Source organism: Lepidothrix coronata, unplaced genomic scaffold, assembly GCF_001604755.1.
Source record: "Lepidothrix coronata isolate B3197 unplaced genomic scaffold, Lepidothrix_coronata-1.0 Scaffold17, whole genome shotgun sequence".
Lineage (NCBI taxonomy): Eukaryota > Metazoa > Chordata > Aves > Passeriformes > Pipridae > Lepidothrix > Lepidothrix coronata.
Genome location: NW_016690197.1, coordinates 1112233 through 1132577, shown reverse-complemented (window position 1 = coordinate 1132577; position 20345 = coordinate 1112233). Strand labels below are relative to the sequence as shown.

Here is a 20345-nt window from a genome sequence, read left to right as displayed (position 1 = left end):
GCACCAGAAATACAACAAAGACAGCTGAATAATGAACCAGGGTGGGAATAAAAAGCTGATGACCTTTTACAGCCTCTAAATCGTTGCTCATTGTGTTAACTCACAGGTTATCAGCATCTTCTTGGCAGGAACCTTCATGATTAATTATGGTACAATATGCAGATTTGTTAACTTGCCAGTTGTCAGAGAATTTAGGTATTATGAATGCAGTGTATTACCTTCTCACAGATCCCAGAATCCTGGCTCTTCAGTTCGGGTTTGGCTCTTATGTCACTAGTTGGAATTGTGTCTTTACCCGTTTCATAGGGAATCTGTCTTCTGGCAAGTCTGGAGACTTGCAAGTCTGGAGTACTTGTTTCAGTACAGGCCTAAAATTAATACAGCAAAAACAATCACTCTAGGTTCCTTAGACTTTCATCCCATTTGCCCCATGAGAGTCAGTTTTAACTAGATAGAAACTGTAAAAGAGACAGACCTTGTATAAAAGATATTTCACAAAAGTTCTGCCATATATGACTTCATAAAATGTTTGCTTATAAGAAGTACAAAACTGTCAAGTCTGTCATGTCTAAAATTTGGCTTGGGTGGAAGCAGAAATAAATAGAAGGAAATATCTCAGGACTGCAGAATCAATTCTCTAGAAACATTTTTGTTTTATGAAAGATCTCTGGTTTTTATAAACTTTGTTCCAATTAATGGGAAAACAAAAAAATAAAAGAACAAAAACCCCAGCCCACCAGTATCTCCTAGAAGCCAAAACTTCTGTTCCTTTTCCTCACTTTGTCAGCCTTTTCACTACAATGATCAAGATTCACAGAATTCCAGAGGTCAGAACAAAACAATGAAACAGTTAATGGGATTGATGAGCAGCTCAGTCTATTTTCTGTTGGACTTTACCTTAAAATGGGGGAACATAACACTGTAAGATACTTTCCTCAATATTTTCCTTCCACAAGAGTTTTTTTATAAGCAATCTGTGTGCTTTGGATGTAGCTTCCATCAAATGGGAGCAAAGCAATACTCAAAGCAATTATTGATACTTTCAATATTTGATACTTTTAAGTATTGATACTTTGATAAACTTTCCCCAGGGAAGGAAAAAAAATAGGAGGTGTAGAAAAACATGAACTCTGATGGAACTGAATAAATTGGCATAAGGAGAGAGAATCCCAACTGGTGATGATATACCAGAATTTTAATATATAACAGATTGATTCCTCTAAGGAGAATAAGGATCACTTCTTTCTGTGTAACTGTGGGGAAGGATAAAAGGGACACAGAAGAAGGGGAAAGAAAAACTAATTTGATTTGGAACAGTGACAATCTAGATTGTATTTTCAGAAGCAGCTTTCTCACTGTTAGGGAAGCAATGATGAAGATGAGTCTACACACTGAAGTCTTTCCAGACTGAAATATCTTCATGGAAGATTTTTTAGAAGAGCTTAGCAAAATATCCAGGAAGACAATCTAAATATATGTTTTCCTGCTGGAGCACAAGAGGTTGGGCTAAACTATTTCTTAGAGCCCAACATTTTAAAAAATGTGTACTGTGCTTTCCATTCCATGTGTAGAGTGTATTAGCACTCTCAGTCCCATTTGATTGATTTTCAAAATGGAAGCAACTTTTTTTTTCTGAGCATCTGTTCTGGAGATTGGATGCTTTTTGTCTCAAAGACTTAACTGGAAATTGTTTCTTTTGGATTTTCCCAGATACAGAATATCTTTGCATCCACAGGATTACCAAAAAAAAAAAAAATTGCATAAAGATAATTTATCAGCTTTCAGTTTGATGATCAGCCTTGACATAAAACACATGGCAGCATATGTACTGCCTTTTTGCCTTGTGAGTATATGTCTAGAAATCTTAGAGCTTAATTGAGACACATATGGTGCAAAAAAAACCCCAATCAGTGAGCATTGAAGAGTTTTGTTTGCTCAGACTTGAGCCCTTCTCTCTGCTCTGTACTTCAGCTAAACTGATATTACTTACTGATAAATTAGAGTATTCTATGGCCAAATCAAATAGGGAAACATATATTGTCAGAAAATCTCAGGTCTATCATTGTTCCAAACAAGATTCAGACTTACTCGAGGCTATAGAAGATTCCAGAGCGAAGCATGCCAATTGCTTGGAATTTTTTACTTTGGAGAATTTTTATTCTCCACTCCATTATTTTATTTTGAGTATTAAGAGTTGCTTTCCTAAGTGAAATGAATTGTTTGTGTGGTTCCCCTTCCCTAGCACTGAGAGTAGTACAAGAACATGCAGTCTTACCAAAGGAGTTGGTTGTTTTTTTAAGAATCAGGATTCACAGTGTAAGAGATGCATCATAAAAATGTCACTTTTCTATTAGCCAGTTTTAAAATCTTCCACCTGAATGGTGGCCACTAGCCAGAAGAATTTCATTTTGATTGGACCGAGAAGTCAAAAGAATAGGGAGTGCAAAGAAATTGGAAATAACTGTCAGAATTCAGCAATTATCTGGATTAGATACAATCATTATCTTTACTGTGAAAAAGAATTGCAAAGAACTATTGAATGTGGTTTATTACTTAGTAAAGTAACTGTGAGTTGCAGGAGAGAGCCTGGGATGCCAAATGTTTGCCCTCTTCTCAGCTGCTGTGCAGAACATTTGGTTTCACTTACACTGGCAGCAGCAAGCTCTTGAGGTCTTCTGTGAGAAACATTCTGTAATGGTTTTACTGATTTGTCTAAGTGTGATGATTAATATGTTTCCAAATACACCACACTTTCAGAGAGCATTATCTGTTTCATTCCAACCTTGTTTTCACCAGAGAACTATGCAGTGATGAGCAGTTTGTTTTGTGTGTGTCCAGACTGCAAACCTGTGGTCAGACAAGTGCAGCCTGGAAGTGTGGTCAGGCTTTAAAGGCTGCTCTGACTCCAAGCTTCCCTTACTTTCTAAAATTCCTGTTGTTCCATCTTTCTGCTCTTCCTTCAGTGTCACCAGCCATCAAGCAAACAGTGACCTACATTCTTTTACACTTCATCCTTCTGTCTTTCATTTCACTTTTTCCCTCCACTTTCTCTGGAGCTCTTGTAATGAGTGCTGTGATGCCTTTCATCTGGAGAATCTACAGCTTGGAACGACTCTTCATGAAAATGAATTACTTTGCAATTAAAAATGGGTGTATGGGAAGCGTCTCCCTTACTGATTCACTGTCAGAGAGAGAAGACAGTCTCCTTCTTCCTTTCTGCAGCCCACTTGTCTCAGAAGACTGGCTGGTTACGGTGGCTCGTCTGGAGGAGTAATAACTGCTGGAAGATCGTGAGTCTCTGGGAGAAACCCTCAGTAGGGATCCAAGGCAAGGAACATGTGTTGCAATGGCTCTTCTAATGGATAAGAGGTAGAACCAGTCAGATTTTTTTCTGTTAGCACAAACATTCAGTCAAAATCATAAACAATGCATTTATTCAGAGAGATGAACTAATGCTGCATGGACTGGAAAATTACTGGGTATAGAAAGAGTTTTCCACATATCAGATATCTCATCTACAATCACCCTGCAAGATCACTTATTCACAGTATTCTGCAGAACTCAAATTTATTGCTTGGCAAGGATAAGGGCATTAAAATATAACTCTTGGAACTGAAGGAAGCTGTTAAAATAATGTTTTATCTGCTTTCAGCTTAATCAGGGCAGAAATAAAATTCTGTCCCTTTAAACTGAACCTCACAGAAGTCCCACATAATTAATTATTTTAATCTTCCCCTAAGCAGCTATTCTAGCCTCCTCTTACACATCTGTTTGCTGGCTATCTCTAGAGTTGTACAAAATGTGTACTTATATTACAGTATTACTTTGCTCATATGCAATGTGAGGAAACTCCTGCCCAGCTTTCCTCTTCCTGTCTGCCTCTCTCCTGAAGATAGTTAAAAAATTTATGGTGCTTTCCTTTGAGGTGGAAAGGCTTCCATCTTTCATCATGTGATAGGTAAATACAGATCAGTATCCACAAACATCTCTAAATTCCCATCTGTGTAGTAATTTGTTCCAAGTACAAATTCCACTGATGTATACATGGCATTGAGAAGTTTTCTTGTGGAGGGCAAGGCTGTCCTATGAGTTAAAATGAGCGGGTGAGGGAGAGTTTGGGTGCTAGTCCTAAAAGTGACAAAGTTACTCTCAGATTTATAGTTTATAAGTTTTAGTTTATAAGACTGAACTTACCTGTATTTGGGGTGAGTGATGGCATAAATGATGGGGTTATGGATGACAGAAGCTTTGGCAATCACAGCTGGTATGGAGTTCATGAAGGGTGTTAGGGCATGGGAATACCTAGAGTAATGCAAATACATTATATATTTAGTGTAGAGTTTTGTATGGTCTATGCAGATATACACTGGCAAGACAATGCTTTATTAATACTACAGAGAAAGTGAAAGGGGAGTTCTGTCCCTAAACAGTGAGAGAGCAAATTTTACATCCTTTGCCTGTAAAGATCAACATCAGTCTAATTTCTGAGAAATATGATTTTCTTGGGGCTTTTTTTGCAGCACTTCACTACTATGACTCAGGGCGGTGGTAATTCCCATGTTGTTTAGCCTAAGGACAATGTCAGCCTTCAAGAAGTGAATGTGCATTCCTCAGGGTATCCAACTGTTCCAAACTCAGCAGATACACTTCCTGGGTAATATGTCACTAAAGAGGTGTGAAGAATGAGGCATTATAGGGAAAGACAACTGACGAATCTACTTCTTTTTTTTTTTTCCTGATAATGACCTGAAAAGTGAAGGGGAAGTATTTTTCTGAACCAAACAGTGAAGGGAAAGTATTTTCACTTGTCTTATGTTACACTCGTGTTACTGTGACCATGCATATATGCAGGTGATGTGACTGAAGGATAAAAGAATTGTTGTCTATCTGCCATGCTGCCATCAGCCAGTTAATTTCTGAATACAGCTTGAAGTAGTCCACAAGTCTCGGTCAGAAGAAAGTCAGTAGAACAGCTCAGACCAAAATAAGAGTAACACTTCAGAGGCAGTTTCTACCAGGTAAATCCTCCATAGACCTTGGAGGCTTTGAAGGCCTCTTCCTGCATTGTAGAGTGAACTCTAAGTGAAGAATATGTTGTTGCTCTGTCAGGTGAGTTGTCTTTAGTCCCAGGCTATAGACACAGACTCTTTATCTGTCTCCCAGATGTAGCATGCAGTGATTTTATCCAAGTCTGTTGTAATAAAAGTTCACAGGAGGCGTCGGTCTATCAATCTCTGAAAAATCCCAGAAGGATTGCCTAAAAGGCATAGTTCAGAAATGGAAAAAAAGCTGAATGAAGCAATATTGCTCCCCAGATATCTTCATGAGCAAAATTTGCAAATGCTCATTTGTGACAAACTGAAGAGTTACAAAATTGTCCGTTTGTTCAGATTTTTTGTGAGTGTGAGACATGGAGCAGAAGTCAAGTTCAGCAGGCACTTGATCCTCTTAAGGCAGATTTGATTCTCCTAAGGTAGATGCTAAATCACACAGGACAGCCTGACAGTTCTATGCAGCTAAAATAGTTAGCTGAAAGCATCTTCTGATTTATTTTTTCTTTAGATCTCTTAGAGTACTGCAAGGTAGCTGTGCTGCATTTCTGTCTCCTTGCTCTTCCTCAGTGTCTGACTGTTCACATATCACCAGTGGGAGATATCCAGTACCTAAGTCCCCCTTTGACAGGAAATGGGACACTAGGACACATCCTAAGGATTTGCATTTCCAGGTGAGGAACTTGTTTTCCTTCATGGAGAAAATGTTTGCTGCTGCTTGGAATTACCCTTCTGGATATAAAGGGAGAGAATCCTCTTCTCTCAGTATTTTTTCATCTTAAGCCTATGATTTTAAGAAGATTTTAGAAGTGCTATGTTTAGGAAGCTGCGTTCCTAAGCTATTTTAGTCAATTTTAGGAAAAGCTACGTTTTATTTCTGAGTTGAAAAATACAGAGAGAAGTGTTTGGTACTGGCATAGGAATCTTCCACTTGAGGTTTTGCAGGTGACAAGCCTTCCTGAAGCAGATAGTCACACATTTTACAGAGGCTGAACTGAAGCACAGGAAAATTCACATGTTAATGGGGGAGAAATAACCACATAGAGCCAAGGCATCTGGACTCCCAGTCCATTACCTGTGCCTGGTTTGTACCAACTATAGTCTGGTGTGAAGCTCTGTGCAGATACTGTTTTAATACTATCATGCTCCTGTTGAATTTGCTGTATAAAATGCTGACAATTAAATAGATGAAGAACATGCTTTGATGATTTATATTTAGGATCTTTTATATCCAGCATCAAAAAGCTCCCAATGCAAGTACTGTACTAATTTTGAACTTGCTCATACATGTCAGGAATTTCAGCAGTTTGTTGTAACATGACAAAATGAAAAGACTTTTGTAAGAAGTGGAGAAAGAAAAGAGAATAAACCCCTGGGTGGATCTTTTTGGGGCCCTTTATTTAGCACTTTGGTGCTAAATAAAGTTCAGATAGTTCAAATATCCTAGCATAGAGAATCTGCATTCAGAAGTCTTCAGCATGGTGGTTTATGTTGCCAACAATAACATTAATAACATTTCTATTTTCTTTCTCTCTTTTGTTTTTTTTTTTACTTTTCTTAAAGTCAAACTAAGAAAAAAATCACAGTTAGCATGTGCCCTGTTTGTTAAATATTACTCCTAAATGTGTGAATATTTTGGATACACTTCAGACATTAAACTTGACGAGTAGCTTTGACTTTCATCTGTCTTTTACAATTTCATAGCTTTTGCTTTCACTGAATATTCCTTTGCTGATACGTTTATAATTACCCAGCAAAAGCTACCAGAGCAACAACAGAGTATGGTGACCAGGAAATGACAAAAAGCAAGATGACAATCAGTGCAATTTTGGCCATCTTCCACTCATTTTTCATCCTCTTATACTGTTTCTGGAACTCTTTATTTCCATGTTTGCTTCCAAATGTCTGAACAGACCTAGAGGAAATAAACATACAACAGCAAAAAAACAAAAGTAGGGAATTGAGCAAATAGCTTCATAAAGTGGGGCAGCAATTACTCTTCTGCTACTTTAGTCTAAAACTCCTGCACTTTTAATGCTTGCTAATGTATGTGACTGGTCCTTCACAATCCAATGCACTTTTGTTGCATTTAGCAGTGGCAAAATTCAAATGTGCTTCAGTGAAGAAAACAGCCCTGTACCAGAAGAATTTTCACATAAAACAGGTATTCAACCCCGCTGAATAACACTATGTTAAAGACAGTTAGAGGAGTCTTTGCTTGCCTGGGTCTGATTTTCTCCCTGGCTGTCACTTTGTACTTCAGAGCTAAGTGACCAGACACGCTGGTACAGACAGGACAGATTCCTGCAGGTTACACACACAGTGCCAGGCTGGCCTTGATTTTTACTGCTATAGTTTTTTTGTTTCAGAGACCAGTGATTAAATGTTTTATCTCCTTGTCACCTTTGTCAAAGATGGAATTTGTAGTTCAATTCCACATATTTTTCCGTGGAACAGTTATTGATACACTGTCGTTAGGTGTCTCTGATGTCCCTTTTGTACTTCTTATGGTTGGATAATTTCTGTACCCTTTTCCATGTCATTAGATAATATACTGAACAGCTCTGGCTTAAATTCAGGAATGGCACTTCTAAGGATCATGCTTCTTACCATGTTGACTATTGACAGAATTCTTGTCTGGTTGCCTGTCTCAGCTGTGCATACAAAATAAAAGTGAAAAACTTCCCAATTTTCTTCTGTTCTTTCTTTTTTTTTCTTTGTTTTAAGAAAATAAACAGTCACTTAAACAGAAGGATAGAAATTTGAGACTGTTGGCTACTTACTTGTTGGCCTTCTTGATAGCCTCAAATATAAAGACGTAGCTGTATATGATGGCAATCAAAGGAATGAAAAAGACAAAGCAGAAAAGCAGCATCGTGTAGGCGCGGACTGATGGGGTGAAAGTCATGTAGTCCCAGGAACAGGAAGTCAGCAGCCCCTCAGGAACATATGCACCTAGAAGGAAGGACAGGAGAAGGCATAAATCATGAAGTCATTCTGAGTGCAGAAATTAGAGAAAGATACTCAGAGTAACATAGGATTTAGTCCTATTCTCTGAAAGGCAAAAAGAGTTTAAAAGGATAAACAATTCTTCATACAAATCACCTCTCTATTTCTTTTACTCTGTTGTCCTATTGTATTCATGTTTAGCAGTCTAAGGCTTCCAAAAACTAAACAATTTTGCTTCAGTTCTTGAATATTGTTTCAAGCTTATCATAGTCAAAGAGCATCTCTCCAAATACTTACTGGGTCTTGCACCAGACCTGTATTTGTTTTTAGGTATCTCCATTTCCTGTCCTCCCAAGGAGTTAAACCAATTGCTATGGCTACCATTTTTTTAAGCTCGTGCAGGTAAGAGAAATTTACTGGGCAAAGGAGAAAGATTTATTGTGTAGATCAAATTAATTTTGTCATGGAGGAAAGCTGAGTACAAGTAAAAAAAAAAAATCATACATACCTAATGTTCTGAGTGAAATAAAATGCAATCTATTTGAAAGAACTCTGTCAAACTGTTCAGTAAATAAATTGATAATAGCAATGTCTTTTTACCTTAGAATTTTAATTTTCACTGTTTACACTGATATTTTCTGTTCAACTCTTAAAAGTATTGCACCAGATGTTCTCAAATGCATCTAATTACAGTGTGAGAGTTCATACTGTGGACACTATTAGAATCTAATTAAAAGATAACAACACCCTTCAAGCAATTATTCCACCTTCTCCAATTAAGAATCGAGAATCTATGACTATATTGTCATCTTGTTGTTCTAACAGGTCCTCACTCAACTAAAGGCTGTTCTGCCAATATTGCAGTTTGCCTGCTTCAACATGCTTCATGTTTATGGGGCACCAGGATGACAACAATATGACAATAACAAAATTCTGCTGAAATTCTGCTCAGTAACTGAGTTGGTTGCAACATCCTTTAGTAAAGTCAAACACGTCTGTGTTCTCACCTCAGCTGAGCAGACACATTCCCTTCTGGAATTAGGGAGCATAATAATGGGCTGGGGTTTTGACTGATGAGTTCATTGTAACTTACTGACTGAAAGTGGTGACTCACAGGAAATAAATTAATGGTAGTGAGGCAGATTCAAATGAGGAAGAATAACAGAAACTCTCTTTGTGACACGTTGCAAGGATCAAGGTGCTGTACGAGTGTTCCAATTTGCAGGTGTAAAATTTACATTTATGAAAGGATTTTAGTTATTACTAAATGCCATCCTTATTGGAAGCCTTAGTGACAACACCAATCACGGAATGGAGAATGTGGACAACACCTAGTGAAATTTGTCCATCTGGAACACAGTCGAGACTTACTAAAGATGTACTTGCACAAAATGCTCAGACTGTATTCCTCCTTATTGTGAATAAAGAAAATTAGATTGACTACTGTCTTACACAGCACCTTTAAGGATGAAAAAAGTCTTCAGAAATAACACAAATACATTTATTTCACTTTTAGATTGTTGAATTTGGTTCAATAGAAGTAGGCATGGGATAATAGGCAGGCACATTCTTCATAAATTTTGGTTGTGAATTTATCTGCTGTTCTTTATGTGCTTAAGAGAAGGTGCCATTGTCATATAATATTCTGTAATACACACTGGATTTTTTTCTTTTGATTAGAGATCTTCAGTTTCAACATGTATGAAAAAAACATCAGGGTTTTTTTCAGGTTGATTTATTCAAGACTAATATGCAAGCCATTAATTCAACCCACTCCTGTGCCTGTAACTGGTCTTTAATCCAATGCTACGAGGGCAAAAAAGTTTTATTCCATTTCACTTACTCCATCCAAAGAAGGGTGGGAGACTCCAAGCCAAAGAGTACAGCCAGACTCCTACCAGGATTATCAGGGCCTTCTTCTTAGATGTCACTCCAACAGAAGCCAGAGGTTTTGTGATGACAAAATATCTGTCCAAGGCAATCACCATCAAAGTGATCATAGATGTAATGCCAAAGAGAGCTCCACAGAAGGCATACAGCTCACAGCCTTTCAATGAAGATGACAGAAGTAGCAGTGAAATTAATCTGCCCATGCTAATTAATTTCTGGGAGAGTTCAAGTCTGTGTTTCTTATGAACTAATGTCTCCTGGAATTTGTAAAGCAATGAAACTTCAGTTTTCCTGCAGTTATAATGCTATTTCAAAGCTGCTGTCTGTCTTACTAATTACATTATCCATGGAGATAAACTTCAAAGATTTTGTTTGCTTCAATTGCTGGAGACAGTGATACTTAACATATTTTCAGTCATTGATTTCTGATGTTTCTAGTGGGATCATTTCTGCTGTCAATTAATGTCTTGCTTAAATCCAGTTTTACTGCAGCTCTCATAGAAACAGCTGTTTGGCTTAACAGTGGGTTTTAGTTACTTTGGTATCATGGAACAATTCATGTCTCAAGGTCAGCATAACTGAAGTAAATATGCAGACTATGAATATATTAATGAGTAATTTTTCTGAAGTAAATATTCAGAGTATGAATATATTAATGAGTGAATTTAATTGCTCAAACAACCTAATGATTAAAAGCAGTGGTTTGGATTGGGGTTTTATTTTAACATGTATGCAAATGAACACTTAATGGAATTTAAAAAATACATTTTTGGTCATCAGAGATCAAAATAGCAACTTTACTTCCCTGACTTCTAAGAAGTAATAATCTCTGTCAGTAGCTGTTCAAGAGGCAAAGACTAATCTTCCTCTTAGAACAGTTATATAGGAAGAATGAAAGCACCTTCATTCCACATTTTATTACTACACAGGAAGTGTTCAGTTAATATTTCTGTTGTGAAAACTCACATTTTCCAGCCTTTCTTGCCTCACTTTGCCAAGTGCAAGGCCCAGAGCAGGTTATTTAGAAGAGTTTTAAAGCTGGTGTGCTGAGGGGGCATTGCTTTATCACAGGACAAAGCAACTGGGTCCTGAGATGACTGGGGAAGAATGCTGGCATAGAGAGTAGTGTTGTGCCTCACATTGCCAATGCTGCCTTTGGATCTGTCTCGTGTAATTTTGCTTTCCTGGTGGGAATGTATGTGTTGCACACAGACAAAAAAGTTCAAAGGAATATTTATGTCAACACTGAAACAATGTTGATAAATGTTCTCAACATTGCAAGAGTACCTGAGGATAAGGAAACAGATGAACTGCCACTATGGTAAGAACATAAATAGTGATATCTTAGAAAGAACATATACAAACCTTTCTCACCGAAAATCCAGCGTTTGTGGAGGCTGTTGGTGAAAAAAACTGGAGACTGTGTGATGGACATCAGGAGGTCACTAATAGCCAGATTGATGATGAACATGTTGGCTGGAGTCCGAAGGCTCCTAGTCCTAAAAAGAGCAGAAGAGATGTTGCTAAACACTCCTGCACTGTTAATTGTGCTGTTACTCCTTCCTGTGAGCCTTGGCAGCTTCACAAATACCAAGGAATGCTACACAGTAAGCTAGAGCGTAGTGCTTCTCATTTCCCTCATGAGAGAACACCCTTATACTCCTGTGCACTTTAAAGGATTGTTCTCATAACCAGCTCAGTGATGGGGATAAATCATATTGTTCTTTAAATATTCTAACCCAGTGCACTGCATGTCCACGATTAACAGGAAATTAAAGTCGATGTATAGTATGGATTTCTGGATCTGGGTCGTGTTAAGCAGGAGAAGGGAGTGCATTTTCCACTGCTGATAAGATCAACAGTGACTTCCAAATAGAGGGATTAAGCAAACTCACTATGTACCATATGAAGCATTTTGTTTAACATTAGTTCTTCTCTATGACACTCATTTCACTGGTCTGAACACTGACTTTAAAGAGAGCAATAGTCAGCCTTCAGTGCATCCTGCCTGTGTATGTTATTTTTAGTATTATAGTGCAGTGTTTTAAAGAGTACACATAAAAACTCAGTGGAGAGTTTCTCACTCTGGGGCTCAGTGTAACTTTTTAGCTCCTTTCTCAAATTTTCAGTCTTAGACACAACTGGAAATGGCCTGAATAAATGATGGTTCTTTGCACTAGTCCAGAATCAATCTCTAGAACTACTGTCCCCTATCTGTCAATTTAGGAGCAAGGAGATATTATTGGTAGGTGCTTATGGGCTGTGTGTATTTGTTCCATAGTCTGCAGAATTACAGAACATTTTTCTGTTTCAGGCAGTAACAGAAACAGTAATGGCTGTTTTACTGTTTGCCATTACTTGAGACTGCTTTGTAAGCACCTCAAGTGTTCTCTGAATTTCTGATGTACTTGTTACTTTGCTATCAGTATCCCTTTCTGTTTTCATAACACCTTCAAGTGAAGACAAGCTGTGTCCTCCAGTGGAACTGCAACTGCTGTGACTGGATTTCCTGTATGGGATCAGCAAAGAGCTCAGCCAGCACACGTCCTTCATCCTCACATATCTGACCTGCATGCCAACCCTTTCCTGTTCTTAAGGCCATTGTCATTCACACTTAAGTGTTGGTATCTACTTTGAATGCACATGCCAAACCCTAACATTTAATGCACCCCATAAATACAGACTTGAGACCCAGACTACTTTCCTCCACACTCCAGTGATGTGAGTTAACCCAGGCAAATTATCATGTAATTGCTGTTATTTTGGTTTATTACTTAGTGTCTAAAGACCAGTCACACAGTAGAAGCTCACCAGCCTGGACATGATGCCAACGCTCTGCCTCAGTGTGACAAAGCAGACACAGGTGGACATGGTAGACATATCACACTGTTGTCAGAGAACAAATTTCCCTCAGGTATAAGAGCTGGAATGTAATTTAGTTAGTTAAAAGGAAATAAGCCAAGTGTTAGAAAATGTGAAAAAATGGGGCATGGCCACTAAGGAACAGAGGGGGAAAAGAAACTGAGCAGCTAAAAGCAGGAAGAAGGACGCATCAAAAATAGAGATTTGTGGGACACAGGGGTGCAAAACAGCCCATCAGTCCAGTGCAGACACAGTTCAGGCAGTAGAAAAAAAAATGAACGTTTCTGCTTTGGCTGCTTTTCTACTTCTTGGCATATCTGGGTGATTCTGGGGAGTTTTGCTAACCATTTTGTTATGGCTGTGGGTATTGGGAGGAAGTCAGAGGGAAATGGCAGGTTTGCCACATCTTTTCCCACAGCCATGTCTCTTGGTGCATTTTACCATGCCTGCATAGCAGTCTGATAGTATGCCTGCACCGTGTTTGCAGAGCACAAGGTACGGTTCTCATTCTTATATTTGAATATTTAAAAAGACATTCAAAAGAAAGATACCTGCAGAAAGCATAGAAGACCAGGAAATTACCCAGAGTTCCTGTGATCCCCACTATAAGAATGACTATTCCAATCGTATAATGGGCATGGTCTGGGACATCCACTGTAGGAAAGGCATCAGGAACATCTTGCACTGTCATCTTCTATGGAGCAAACAACAGGTCATAGGTATATTGCCAGACTTCAGAATAAGCTGGCATGTGCTTCTCTGGAAGAGGAAACGGTCCAGAATGCAAAAAGACAGCAAGCAAAAAAAGTCAGAATGAGCTAATGGCTTTCAAACTACATTTACTGTTGATAAACCTCAGGGGATAAATATGCCATCAACAGTGCAAAAGGCATTTTATATGTTTGCTGTTTATTCAGAATTTTGGTGCAGAAAAGCAACCTGTTCCCTCCCAAAAGAAAGATAAGGATATAGAGGAGAAAAAAAAGAGACAGGAGGGGACCCGTTTCATGGCATCTGACATCAAGGAATGCAATATTTAACAATTAAGCTTTCTATAGTTTTCATTTCAGGAAAGTTTCTGTACCTGTGAAGTGTTGTTTCTGTTGTCCTATGACATCACTGGGTAGACTCTAACTAAGTAGAAATGATCTATGGAGAAACAGGCATTCACTCTTTTGGCAGTATGGCTATTCCATTTCTCCCACTGAATAACACTGAATTGCAGGCTGCCCTCAAGAGCTGATTACCAAAAGCCTGATAGTGATAAACAAGAGTCTTCTGGAATCTAAATTAAGGATCAGGAAAACTAAAACACAAACCCTGTATACCTTATGCCTGGTTTCCACACCAGTTCTGGTTTTGCTCTGCAATGAATAAAAGTATTTTGCTGTGTGTGAAGTATTTCATAAAGCACTTTGATCAAAGCTTCTGTGTCTTAATCAATTAATAACTCAGAGCAAAATTCTGTAGCCAAGTCTGAAGACTACAGTATTTTAAATAATTTTAAAAACATTTTTTTACTTAAGTATGAGGAGTCACAAAAACATTTTAGGCCAAGATTGAAGCAATGAAGCAAACTATAAGGCTGCACCCAAGAAGCAGCATCACCTGATAGAAACTGAAGAGAAGAATTGCTGTCCAAACTATTCCTATTCTGCTGCCTTTTGACATAAGGTCAGGTGAGGAGACTTAAACACTCACCTCTGTGCAGCTGCCAGTGTCCTAAACACCTTTTGGCATCAGCTCCAACCAGCTAATGGACTCATGAAAAATACCGGGTCTCATCCTCATTCATCTGCAACTTCTTCACAGCCAGGCTTTTCTCATCAAGGGTGGCCACTCACTCTGCTCGTAGCTTAACCCTGCAAGCTGCAGCCATGGCATTCCTCAGCTACTGAGCTTCCAGACTCACACCAGGGTTGTGAAAAGGCCAGGAAATACTTTGAATCTTTGGTAGCCTACCTCCTGTGAATACTGTCAACTTGGCTGTGGCCTGGGATCCAGGACAAGGGAATTGCCTCACCAAGGTCTGTGCCTGTACCAAACTTCAGTAGTGCTCTGAGGCTGGATGTGTTCTTTCCAATCGTAGGTACTGGCAGGTGGGGGTACAGCTGTCATGTGCAGTCATTCCTTTCTAGGAAAAGGAAGGTTGCTAGCAGGAAAGGAGGAGAGTGCACAGAGGTTGATATGAAGCTCTGCCTTTTATGCTACAGCTGTGTGGTAGTTGGCATTCACTGTTAGAGTGCAAGTCATAAATGCCTTTGACAGAACCCCAGCTGTCAAAGGAAATGGGTATTTGTAGACAATAGAGGTGGACTTTACTTCTGGATACATCTGTGAGGTTGGGCTGAGGTTATCTGAGGCAGTGTGTATTTAAAATCAATGTGCCAATAGCAAGAGGTGAACCCCAGGAGTGTCTGGAATTCTGGAAGAGACTGTCTTTGCTTTGTGTGCCAAAGGTCTGCCCACAGCAATCCTCAGCAACTGGAGTGCACTCCTTGGGTTCCTACATTAGCAGCAATGAAATGCTGGACAGATACTCTGATCTTAGAGAGAGAAAACATAGCTCTGGCTGTTATGGTAACTGGAGAAGAATGTTAAGGTTAATACACTAACTGGATGACAGTATCATGGCATTTATTGCTCAGGTTCCTGCAGCAAAGTGTAAGTTGGTATCACATCATCAACATGAATGGGCACCTTGCCTAGGTGGAAATTGCTGTGCTCAACACACTGCCAGTAAACTAACAAAAATAATCCCATACTAATAGCAAGTGGATAGGGAGAGTCTGAGATAAAACTGTTTTAAGTAAATGAGATCAGGTGTTCTTTGGTTTGGGTTGGTTTAATTTCTCCTTAGTCTTGTGGCTAGAAAATTTTTAAACTGCTGTTCTACAGAGGGTTAATTATGATTATTAGTGGAATGGAAATTCCTGATGTTTTTTCCCTGTAGCTACCCATTTAATCAGAACTGGATCAATGTAATAGAAATGAAGCAACTAAAGGAGATTGTTTTGGCTACAAAAACCAGATTAGAATGGCTTTAATTTGAATTAAATTTTTGGAGGACTAAGGACAAGAAAAACTTAAAAGACAAATATAAATACACAGAGAAATCACAAGAGAGGCAAGGTTACTTAAGGGAAAGTAGAAGACTGAAGTGACATTCACAAGTGAAACAAGTTCAGAGTCAATAAAAATGTCAAGTGTGGGAAAAATAAAGGAGTAATATTTATACTGGAGCAGTTAAAGGACATAAATTATACTACATATAAGGGCAAAAAAAAAGAGATCTGTGGCAGAAAGGAATAAATTAGCATTTTAGCGTGGACTTCTTTAGGACTTGGTACAAGTCCTAAAGAGAATACAACTCCGGCTGTTCTCTAAGAGATAAAAATCAATTGTTAAAAAAATTAATTTCACTGTTTTTATTGGAAATACAGGTCTGATTCTATGATTGTGTCAGTCAAAGAAGGTTACTAGTTGACCAAGAAAGCATTAGCTCAGGCTTAAGGACTACAAATTCATCACTAAATTGCATACATACATACATTTCCTTACTACAAGACAAAAACATGTCCCTGTCTCAAGTTCAGCTCTGTAACTTCTGTTGGAATTGCATGTCAAAAGAAAGGATGGGAGAAAAAGATAATGCTTGAGAAAATCAGGTCAGCAGGATAATCAAGAAATCAGTTAATTCCCAAAGCTTTTCTCTGTTCAGTTCCCCCAGCGCATTAGCCTTGTTTGTTCTGTCTTCTGTTGTCCTCCCACAGCACTTGGTTGGAAGGGAAGAATAAAAATCCCGCTGTTGCAACCTGTATTGTTGCACCTGTCCTGTGAGAATACTCTGAGCTGCTATTTCAGTTGCAGTGATAATGCCTTGTTTTTCTGCTCAGCCTTCTTCCTATAAACACCTCACAATGCAGGGATTGGTACTGAGACCAACAGCTTTGTCAGTGACAGGGACAGTGGGATCGGCACCCTCAGCAGGTTTGCTGGTGACACCAAGCTGTGTGCTGTGGTTGACACGCTGGAGGGAAGGGATGCCATCCAGAGGGACCTGGACAGGCTTGAGAGGGGGGCTGTGAAACCTCATGGAGTTCAACAAGGCCAAGACAAGGTTCTAAATGTGGGTCAGGACAATCCCAAGCACAAATACAGGCTGGGCAAAGAATGGATTGAGTGCAGCCCTTGGGAGAAGGACTTGGGGGTGTCCATAGAAACACAGAATGATTTAGGTTGGAAGGGACCTTAAAGAATATCCAGTTCCAACCTCCCTGCCATGGGCGGGGACACCTTCCACTAGACCAGGTTGCTCAAAGCCCCATCCAGCCTGGCCTTGAACACTTCCAGGGATGGGGCATTCACAGCTTTTCTGGGCAACCTGTCCCAGTGCCTCACATCCTCATAGTAAGGAATTTCTTTCCAATATCTAATTTAAACCTTCAGTTTGAAGCCATTTCCCCTTGTCCTAATACTGTGTCCTTGTAAAAATTCCCTCTTATAGACCCACTTTAGGTACTGAAAGACTACTAAGGTCTCCTCAAAGCCTTCTCTTCCACAGGCCCAACAAACCCAACTCTCTCAACCTTTAGCAGGTTAAAAGTAGGTTTTATAATTTTGTTTGGGTGCGTATGAAAACAGGCCTTTTGCTACAGCTGTGTAAGAACTGTGAGTTTTTATCTCTGAAAGACATGTCATTTATTATTTATTTAGACTATAGTTTTGCAGAATCAATAAATAATTTTACTCTGGTTAACCAATTCAGATGAGCATTCCTGACAAAACATTATCCTGCCTTTAGCCATGACTGGGCTTCATAGAGATGCGAAACATGCAGAATGAACAGTGACATGGGAATTTTATTTTAAATAGTCTTAGTACCCTAAAACAGGGTTATTAACCCTTTGAAAGGATAATCTTAGTGTAGAATATTTTTATCCTCCATATATAGGTGTAATCCATTGCTAAATCCTGCCCTATCATTTGCCTCAATAGATGCAGTGTCAAGAAGTCACGAAGTTGCTCTACGTTCATGTGTTTCCTTCCAGCAGGTTTAAGAGTGTCCTTGTGGAAGCACTAGAGTGGAGGGAAACACTTAGGTTTAAGGCAGTTTGCCTTCTTAAAGTGCTCACTGTTTTCCCTAAAGGAATGTTTGTCTATTGCCTACAAGACAGCTAAAACAGAACTGTGTTTTCAGTTGTCTGTCAGTAAACTTGACTGAGGCTTATAAACTTGAGATGCTTTTCAGGAGTTTGAAGAAAAATGAATGTGTTACAGATAGATATGTCTAAATCCTCGCCGTTCTGGCCTTGCCTGTGGAGGCTGCAGCACAATATGGAACCTCATTATTCTCTATTTATGGCCAGCTGCCACAGCTGCTTACTGTGGGAGGCAGAATTCTTCCTGGAGGGACAATCTGAGGAACCAGCCTCCTACTTTAGGGAGAGAGCACAGCACAGGCCCTCCTGCTAAGGCTTAAGTGCAAGCAGAGAAAGGGTAAAAATTAATCAGCCACAGGGCAGATTCATTAGGGCCTGTAGGGCAGAACTTGTATTTCACCATGAAGTTTGTCAAGACAATTCCAAAGCTAGGAACAGAAAAGACTACGACAAGGACATTTTTCAGCTACTTCTGCCTGAACATGGCAGATGGATTGTATCTAATTTGGTGTAAAACAAGACAAGGAAAGGGAAAAGGAAAAGGAAATAGGGACTGCTATGCTGTGGGTTTTATGAATTCATCTGACTCGACAATGTAGGCATTGGTTTTGCAGAATTAATGTTTGAATGGAATAGAGCCCAGTTCCAAAACACGTGCAAGTTTTGGCAGTCTGACATTGACTTTGGCAATATAACAGGTTCCTTTGTTGTTAATTTTCTTACAAATACAGGTAGGGAAGCTGCTTATTTACATAGTATGACTTATCCAACCAATGTGTTAGGCCTTTTACATTACAACAAACTATATAGTTTAGAAAAATTATCAGATCAGAAACACTACCATTTCCTGGGGTTTCTTGTGTGGTGTTTGTATTGCCTACCTACAAGAGGCCTCAAACAACTGAGAGCACTCATTTTTCTTTACAGGTCCTCGCTCTGATTTCTGAGCTTGCCTCTGTAGGCACTTGCTCTGTGATGACAGGCAGCACAGACAGGAGTGTAATCCCACCTCAATTACGGTTTCAGCAGGGTGACGCTGACTGCTAAGCCCTCTTTCCAGTTGACAGCAGGGCTTTCCATGGATGACGTTTGTCTTGTTGAGCAATTTGGATAGTAGATTTTGTGTCCTATCTTCCAGATTTAATCTCAGCCACAAGCAGCGCATTCTGCTTTCAGTCCTGAAACTCTCTTAAACCAGTTTTATGTGTCAAATTAAACCACAAAAGTTTGGAAATACAGGCACTTGACCTAGGGAGGGGAAACAGACAACTAATTAAATCTTTCAGCAGAATAAGTCAAAGATCAATTTTTAATTTTCCAGTGTAAATCATTCCATCCCCAGAATCCTTTTCCATTTTGCCATGCTCTCTCCAGTCCCTTTTTTCTCTCCCTGCTATGTTCTGGTATCCTCTTTCTTGTGTTATCCATCTAATTTAGTGTATAAGTGCCTTGGCTCAGGACACTTCTCTGTTAATTTTTCTGTAATACACTTCACACATCCAGGTTTAATTAAAATTAGATTTTAAAAACTTTGAAAATTAGGTTGGGTCACATTTTTATTATATGCTTTTAAACAGACTTTTGTATAGACAGCAGGTGAACAAAACTTTGTAGTTCTGATAGCATACTGAGAGACAAAAACAGGCAGAGGACCTCTCAACTCCTTTGGTTCAGGCTTGTGGGGTCAGATGGAGAATATTTTTAGCAAACCCAAAAGATTCCATTCTGAAGTGTCATCACAACAGATTCTCACCTGCACACTTCCAAGGAAGTTTTCTTTCTCTTCAGTATTTAAAAACTGAGAAAGAGCTTTGATAGGACTTACCTGGGAAAAATTTCTGAAAAACTTTCCTGGGTAACTGCACATAACAACTCTTTTAACATTGACATAAGCACTCCACTGCACTTACATACAGATTATTACAGAAATTGTAGGGATTTCCATCCTGGATAATAACACAAGCGAGCATTGTGTTTGAGCTGCTAAACAGCTGTTCAATGTACAAGAACGTTTCAATAGTTTGCAACATATTGGATGCACTGTGCCATCAGTCATTCCTTTCTGCCTTCTACCCGTGTAACTGCTGAAAAACACTGCTTGTGCAGTCCTTTCTGCATTAAATAAATAGTTTAAGGAATAAAAAGAGGATTTAAAAGTTTTCATTATGTTGTGCATTATGGCATTACAGCATTAAATGTGTACATGCTCCTTAAATGTCCATTTACAGTCCTATAAATGGCAGCATTGCCAGAGATCTATATGCTACAGCTTTTAGTGACAGAAAACACTTACTGTTGGGGCTCTAAGAGGCAGATCCATGAGTGTGTAGGCATTGGCTTCCGAGTCATTCCAAGCTTTGAAGGCCTCCACAGTTTTGGTGCTGTTGGCTTCCTCAGAGGGACAAGAGATCCCCCTCTGGATGGGCTGATT

The 20345-nt window shown here is 39.1% G+C and overlaps 1 protein-coding gene and 1 long non-coding RNA gene across 3 annotated transcripts in view; one reads left to right on the top strand and one right to left on the bottom strand.

Annotated features, from left to right (window-relative positions):
• The window catches only part of LOC108493539, a 23549-nt gene extending 15841 nt beyond the window's left edge, over nt 1-7708 (top strand). Inside the window, exon 3 of one of the 2 annotated variants that reach the window (XR_001873510.1) lies at nt 5563-7708. This is a non-coding gene — a long non-coding RNA (uncharacterized LOC108493539). Of the gene's footprint in view, nt 1-3056; nt 3115-5562 lie in introns of those variants that run through there. The other variant, XR_001873511.1, reaches the window with a different exon arrangement.
• Nucleotides 1-20345, bottom strand: part of OPN4 (opsin 4) — a 22144-nt gene extending 1799 nt beyond the window's left edge. Inside the window, exons 1-9 of the mRNA XM_017807085.1 lie at nt 20208-20345; nt 13304-13446; nt 11256-11389; nt 9844-10047; nt 7835-8006; nt 6802-6966; nt 4195-4302; nt 3175-3355; nt 219-368 (exon numbers count right to left, since the gene is read on the bottom strand). Of these exons, the coding sequence (XP_017662574.1) occupies nt 219-368; nt 3175-3355; nt 4195-4302; nt 6802-6966; nt 7835-8006; nt 9844-10047; nt 11256-11389; nt 13304-13446; nt 20208-20234 (1284 nt within the window). The 5' untranslated portion in view covers nt 20235-20345. The remainder of the gene's footprint in view (nt 1-218; nt 369-3174; nt 3356-4194; nt 4303-6801; nt 6967-7834; nt 8007-9843; nt 10048-11255; nt 11390-13303; nt 13447-20207) is intronic.